The sequence below is a fragment of the Atta colombica genome, unplaced genomic scaffold, assembly GCF_001594045.1.
Source record: "Atta colombica isolate Treedump-2 unplaced genomic scaffold, Acol1.0 scaffold126, whole genome shotgun sequence".
In the NCBI taxonomy this organism is placed as follows: Eukaryota; Metazoa; Arthropoda; class Insecta; order Hymenoptera; family Formicidae; genus Atta; species Atta colombica.
The window spans coordinates 6,178,564-6,185,654 of NW_017259213.1; the positions used below are offsets into that span (position 1 = coordinate 6,178,564).

A 7,091-nucleotide genomic window follows, 5' to 3' on the forward strand; every position below is an offset into this window, starting at 1 on the left:
AGTCTATTACGATAAAACGTTCAATCGAGAGAAAAGAGAAAATGGGTACGACATTAACACGACAGAGTTATCGAGCGAATCAGCAAAAACATATATATGCTTTGACTTGCTGTGTTTGATCTCGCGCGTTACTCTTGCGCGGCGAAAATCAGGGAAGCGCGACGAGAATTATCGATAACTTCTGAGAGACTTACTTTGCTGGACCGAGAAAAAGTTTCCGCGTGCGTAATTGTCGAGAGAGAGAGAGAAACAGAAAAAGATGCAACGTAGGACACACTTCACTCCCGAGCACCAGTACAGTAGCTTCGCTTGCGAGAATCCCGACTCGGGTCCACAAGTACGCGTATTCATCTGTCGAGTGTCGACAAAGGTTATGACGCAAACGACATGTATGGCGCGGCGTCGATGGCTACTTTACGCTCATATCTCGACTCTCGAGCCTGAGTTCGATCGTGAAGTAGGCACCCCACCGCGATATTTCCATTTGAACATGAAAATAAATAATGCTGTGTGTACACAATGCAGAAGCAGTTTAAATATTCTGCCAATAGCATAAATATAATTGTACTACTTATTTACTTATGAATAAATACAAAATCTCGCTTTAATAAATGGTAAAGCAAACTTTAAGAGCTAGGAAAATAATATCTTCGATGTATGTATCTTACGTGGAGCATGCGAAAAAAGAATAGAATTGATTGGAGTATCCAGAAATTTATTTCCTTTGATCTGTCTATGTATTGCAGGTGCGACATGATGGGCAGATTGAAATTAACATGGATGTAAAATGGCAAAGAAAAAGAGTAATTTGCAATTGAATACTATCAGCGAGAGCTATTCCTTTTTCTAAAAGAACGTCTGTACTCTAATTACGCAAAAGTATAAGAAAACATGACAGATGTTAAACCGATTGGAATTTCGACATCACAAGCACAGCAATCGCAATCACAGCAGCCGCAACAACAAGCGCAGCAACAAATGATGATCGCGACTCATGATCTGCAGCAACAACAACAGAATGTCCAGCCGCAGCAACAGCATGTACAGCAATCGCAGCAGCCTCAACAGGTCCAGCAACAGCCTCAAGTGCAGCAGCAGCAAGTTCAGCCGCAGCAGCAGATACAGCCGCAAGTCCAGTCGCAACAACAGATGCAAGTTCAACAGCAAGTGCAACAACAGGTACAGCAACAAGTCCAGCAGCAGCAGCAGCAACAGCCACAGCAGCCACAGCAACAGCAACAAAATAATGGAACTCACAATGTTGTTCCTACTCAAGTACAAGTTCAGCCACAAGTTGCTGCCAGCATGCCACAACAAGTAATTATTCATTTGTTTAAAGTTATACTTTAATTCTGTTTTATAAATAAATTTTACATAAACATGTAGTTATAGTATAATTTTATATTTATTGATATTTTCATTTATATTTTATTTGGCTGTTGATTTTATTTAATTATGTTTCGAATTATCACATTATTTTTATTCTTCAGTTTTGTCTTCACACGAGCATATCAGTCTTTTATCCTCATCATTAAAAAAGTTGCAGGGAGCTGTTGCGGTGTCGATGCAACATCAGCAGCAACAGGGAGTAGGAGGTGTGTCCATGACATTATCTGGTCAACAAGGTGCAACCACCATAACTACGATGGCTGCACATCCACAAGCGGTCCAAGTGATTCAACAGCCGATTCAGAGTCAAGCTTATCATTTACAACAATTGTATAATACTCAAGGTGCACCTTTATTGATGCCAGGAAACTTAGCACTCCATCCGGCAGGCATAAATCCCTCTTCTATACAGGTACAATCCACTTTAATTTTTATTGAAGATGTAATTTATACCAAAAGTTTAATACGCGCTAAACTATATCTCTCTCTTTAACAGTTATTAGATTTGCACTCCTAATTTAAAAAAATAATGCATATTTCACAGGTAATAACAGCTGGAAAGCCATTTCAATCTGCAGCTCAATTGACTCCTCACATGTTGGCTACGACATCCACGCCTGGACAAGGAGGTGGTCATCCAAATGCCGGTGGCACTAAAGTCCCGGGATTTCCGGCCGGCTATTTACCAGTACCCACGTCCGCTCCCGGTGCCGGACAGACGTTAGTGTTCGGTCAACTCGGAGTATTAGGTTCTCCACAACCACCACCCTCACTACAGCAGCAGCAACAACAGCAATCCACAAATAAGCAAGACCAAGTACAAAAGGTAAATATAATAGCAAAGAGGCATTTATTCTAAATCATCAAACATATCTTATGTTTGCGTAGCGTATTTCTTAAATATTATTAGCTGTATTTGTATACGTTTTGTAATATTACATTTTAAATAGTATACAGCGTGCACCACTGGAACACCTTCAGGTGGAAGAACTGGCGGTATGCAATTTGCGCCCTGGCAATTCGCACCTCAAGTATGGGCCACCGGATTGCAACAACCGACTCTGCTCACTGCCGCGCCTAATCAAATATTCATTCGCGGTCCTACACAAACTGATATGTTTATACAAAGTCCACAGCCGATACAGGCGCACAATGGTCAGTATTCACAGCTTTTCATATTCGTTAATATTTCTAAATATTATATAATATTTTTTTAAATAAGAATTTAGTTTCTCAGTTTATAATTTTTTTTGTAGTTTGCGTTTATAATCTGGAAAAACAATTTGATGCACAGTTCGAAAAGACTACAATGTGGTACAATATGCAAGTGCATATATAGTATATATACTAATCATTCAAATTTGAATTATTTAAAGTAATGAAGATCCAGTTTCGATCGTAATATGCATTTTTAAATTTCTAGTATTAATTGAATTTTTTTTTTAATTTTCCCTATAATACAAGAACAAAAATTCATATAGAGAATAATAAATACAAGTCGTGTTTATTATTTTCTTGGGCTAGCTCTCGCGACACAGCAACAGATACAAGGTGTACAACAGATAGCTGGTGGAAAACCTGCTAAAGTGATGGAAATCCAGCAACAACAATCTCAACAGGGTAAACCAAATACAACTATACAGCGACCATTGAGTATCTTGCCGTCGTCTTTGGCGGTGCAGGCTGCCAATATACGGGCCGCCAGTTCCGTCTCCACACAAACTGTTTATGGAGTACAAGCTACAGTACAAGCACAGGTTACTATATTAATTATCAACGCACATATTTAATTTTTATCTTGAATCTATATGATATATAAAAATATATTCTATAATAATAAAAAAAATTAATAAATCAAGATTATTTCGAATATTACAACAGAGTATCGATTATGTAACTGTTTCTCTAGAGCGGAAATGTGAAAAGTGAAACTTTTTATGTATGTATATACATGTACACACATATATACAATTTGTACTTTTCGTATATATACAAACAATTTGCACGTTTCCGCTCTAGGAAAAAAGTTACATGATCAATATCCTGATGCTTAAACACTATAACTCTTGTATAATGACTAAATGACAATAAATAATAATCCATAATTATGCATCTGTTAGCATAATAGTAAAAACAATGATATAAAATAGTAGATAATTTTCATATATACATGGCAGTATCATTATTTATTAAATATCTAGGGTAAAGGTAACAACATTATCGGGAAAGGTCGTGGCAAGCCGATACAACCTCCACAACAGCAGCAACAACAAGCCCAACCAACGATACAGCAACAGCCAGTCTTCATACAACAGAAACAACATACGCAACAGCAACAACAGCAATTACAACAACAGTATCAACAAGTGCAATCGTCCCAAATACAGACTAAGCCTATCATGAGTAAGAACACTTATTCAAGTTATTACACAACATTTATGTTACGAATATCGAGATAAAGAATTATTGATAGGAAATATAAATATAGAAAATATTTGACAATATTTTAATATGAAAATTTTTGTTACATAGCGAATATGACGTTGCAACAACCACCACCTGGCGTTGTACTAGGAGCGGATCGTTCAATTATGCCGGTAGTCTCGGTAGGCGGAGTTGGAGTTGGGGTTGGGATCGCTGCTACATCGCAAATGAATCCAATGCCACAAACTGCGATGTCGACTATGCAGCAACTTCCTTTACCGGTATTACTTACTATGCCTATTCGGAAATTACAGGTCTTGTGAACATTTATTTATGTTGCATAACTATAAGATAATAATAAAATTTATTATATTTTTTTCTCTATATCATGCAGAATTAAGAATGGTAATGAATACTCTTTTTTTTTCTAGACTCTTAATCCAACGATTATTGGCAATCAAATAATAAGCGGTGCATCGCAGGTTCAAGCGGTGCCAATCGTGAATGCAACACAGGATCAATCAACGCACGATAACACCAATTCGGCGATAATGATCACGTCGCCGGACCGTAATTCGCAGGCTGAGTGCTCCCTGATATTGCCGTCTACCACGAATTCTCCGTTAATAACTGATGATAGCGTAAAGCTAGCTGCAAAGAAAGAAGACGTACCTGTCCCTACGGAAGATATCGCGGCACCACTTCAGTCAGAAATAACGGGTATTGATTTCATTTTATTAATAAATTTATTGGGTACAATTCATGCAGAATGAAGATATAAATGGTTTTGTGCTCGTTTATGTACAGATGGAGATCAATGTAAAACGGCAGTAAAGGACGACGAAACAATTGCTCCAAAAGTGGATGAGAAACAGTGCAATAACCCGTTAGCAGGGCTTGCCAATACAGTGAACGCGATTACGAATGGTGTTGTGGTCAGCGATGACTCACAAATTATACCTATCTCCGCAACAGTCATAATGAATAATAATAAACAAGCGCCGCCTAAAGCCATGGTGAAACCGCAGGTTCTTACACATGTGATAGAAGGATTTGTGATACAGGAAGGTATAGTCGCCTCTCTTTTATACATATTTATCAATTATACATATTAATTGTTCCATTCACTTTTACGAATATAATATTAAACATCAACATTTTTCTTATCTATATTACAGCATCAGAACCATTCGCAGTGAGTCAAGAAACTACTAATATTCTTAATCGGAATAACACGATTACAGAAAAAGAGATACACGAAGAACCTCCAAGTAAGTAAATTATTCTCACAAGTAATTAATGCAGCGTTTTAAGTTCAAGCTAATATAAAATCTTGATTACAGGAAAGAAACTTTGTTCTACATATTCGAACGAAGAGGATGTAACCAGTGATCAAGATAGTAAATGCGAAAGCTGCGGAAATACGATCGACGAACAGAATGTTAGGTTAAAGAAAGAAAAGCGATTCTGCTCATCGATTTGTGCAAAAAGGTGAGAGCATACTTTATAATAGTAAACATGATATGGCGAATTATTTCTTTTGTAAATATTTTCTTTTGTAAATTCTGTTTAATAAAAAATGTATCGTCTTATTTACAGTAAAAAACGTGAAGCACGAGAGCGCGATGTTATGGAAAAACAGTGGATTGAAATAGATACTGAAACTAAAACCGTCGAGAATGATGTGACAAAGAAAAACGGCGAGGATAGGTCTTTATCTGCGACTACTACATCCTCTATTGATGAATCACTGCCGAAAGTGAATCCGATTAAATGGACGGTAATGAGATATTTTTATAAGATTTTTCACTTAAAAAATATTTGAATATCTTCAATTCGAGCGAATTGTAAAAAATTACGCGTATTTCATGCAGGTAGGTGAAGTGTGCGAGTTCATACGCGGTCTACCAGGATGTGCTGATTATGCAGAGGACTTTGCTATCCAAGAAATTGATGGCCAAGCTCTTATGTTACTGAAGGAAGATCATCTTATGTCGGCGATGAGTATCAAGTTAGGTCCGGCACTAAAAATTGTTGCCAAAATCGATTCAATGCGTGTAGAATCGAACTTAAATCCTTCGTCGAATAATTCATAACCATTCTATGTATCAGCAACAGATTTCCACAATGTGTTTCCAGAACGTTTCTAGCCTATGAACTACAGGGCTTGTGCAAGTATTTGATTGGATGTAAATGTATAGGATTAAATGTCTTAATTGCGTGAAGTATCTGAATGGATGAACGATTTCCATATTGTTATATTTTATCAAATTTGACTGTTTTCAACGGCAAACCTTCCTTCTGGTTCTTATAATTTTAGTTATATAATTTACTTCAGTTTTTGTAAGTGAATTACAGAGATGAAGCAATATCTATTTTCTATTATTTTTAATGTATGGACGAAAGTAAAAGAAACAGTTTGTATAAACTATTTGTATTTTATTTTATGATGAAAAATGAGGATACATTGTATACTATACGTATGGAGGATACTCGTGAATATATAACAATAGATCTTTAAAGAAAAACTCTGTGTGACATAAAATCAGTTTTTAAAATTTCTTTAAAATTTGCATTATTCAAAAGTATCGTCTATACGTATTATTTATAATTTAATTTTTAATATATTTAATCAGTTTGATAATCTAAATGAATTTAAAAATATTGCCGTATCCTTTTTTCCTTTACGATTATATTATCAAATATATATTTATTTTACACACAAAAAGCTAATTTAGATGGAAACATAATTGTACTCTCGAGATAATATTACATTAAACGCATGGAAATTGTTCAGTTCTAGTGTATTTCAGGGACACTGATCAATGTTCAAAGATATACATTGGTACATATGCATACATACATAATATCATACAATGATCATAACAATATCATATGATTATTGAATTGATTTTAAGAATCCTAACGATATAGGATGTTAAAAAGATTTCATTTGACATACACATAATGAATCTATATGAATGTTTTCTCAAAGTGCACTATTTTGTAAAGTTGGAAATGTCAAAGAATAGAGTACAAATTGTGTCCATTATGCAAGAACATATAATGTATATATAAAATAATGCAGTACACTGTATTTTGTGCTCAAGAGTAAATACTACCGGTTGATGTACAAAATGCATTGCCTTCTATGCAATTTGCAGAGAGTAGCTTTTTTAGTTATCTTATTAAGAATGTTTTGTTACATTGGAACGATGATTTTTTTTATCACTTTTACGTTGATATTGGGGAAAAAAAGAAACTGCCTGCTTATCATT

The 7,091-nt window shown here is 35.5% G+C and overlaps 2 protein-coding genes across 4 annotated transcripts in view; one reads left to right on the plus strand and one right to left on the minus strand.

Annotated features, from left to right (window-relative positions):
* LOC108695199 (D-2-hydroxyglutarate dehydrogenase, mitochondrial) overlaps positions 1 to 399 on the minus strand; it is a 20,447-nt gene extending 20,048 nt beyond the window's left edge. For both annotated transcript variants that reach the window (XM_018204992.1, XM_018204990.1), the window contains exon 1: positions 195 to 399. The gene's annotated coding sequence lies outside the window, so the exon portion shown is untranslated. The remainder of the gene's footprint in view (positions 1 to 194) is intronic.
* LOC108695198 (polyhomeotic-like protein 2) overlaps positions 1 to 6,098 on the plus strand; it is a 9,357-nt gene extending 3,259 nt beyond the window's left edge. Inside the window, exons 2-14 of one of the 2 annotated variants that reach the window (XM_018204988.1) lie at positions 747 to 1,317; positions 1,541 to 1,801; positions 1,934 to 2,215; positions 2,340 to 2,544; positions 2,914 to 3,146; positions 3,591 to 3,792; positions 3,922 to 4,094; positions 4,245 to 4,533; positions 4,621 to 4,881; positions 4,992 to 5,084; positions 5,157 to 5,304; positions 5,413 to 5,593; positions 5,688 to 6,098. In XM_018204988.1, the coding sequence (XP_018060477.1) occupies positions 892 to 1,317; positions 1,541 to 1,801; positions 1,934 to 2,215; positions 2,340 to 2,544; positions 2,914 to 3,146; positions 3,591 to 3,792; positions 3,922 to 4,094; positions 4,245 to 4,533; positions 4,621 to 4,881; positions 4,992 to 5,084; positions 5,157 to 5,304; positions 5,413 to 5,593; positions 5,688 to 5,909 (2,976 nt within the window). In that variant the 5' untranslated portion in view covers positions 747 to 891 and the 3' untranslated portion in view covers positions 5,910 to 6,098. The remainder of the gene's footprint in view (positions 1 to 746; positions 1,318 to 1,540; positions 1,802 to 1,933; positions 2,216 to 2,339; positions 2,545 to 2,913; positions 3,147 to 3,590; positions 3,793 to 3,921; positions 4,095 to 4,244; positions 4,534 to 4,620; positions 4,882 to 4,991; positions 5,085 to 5,156; positions 5,305 to 5,412; positions 5,594 to 5,687) is intronic. The other variant, XM_018204989.1, reaches the window with a different exon arrangement.
* The last annotated feature ends 993 nt before the right edge of the window (positions 6,099 to 7,091 follow it).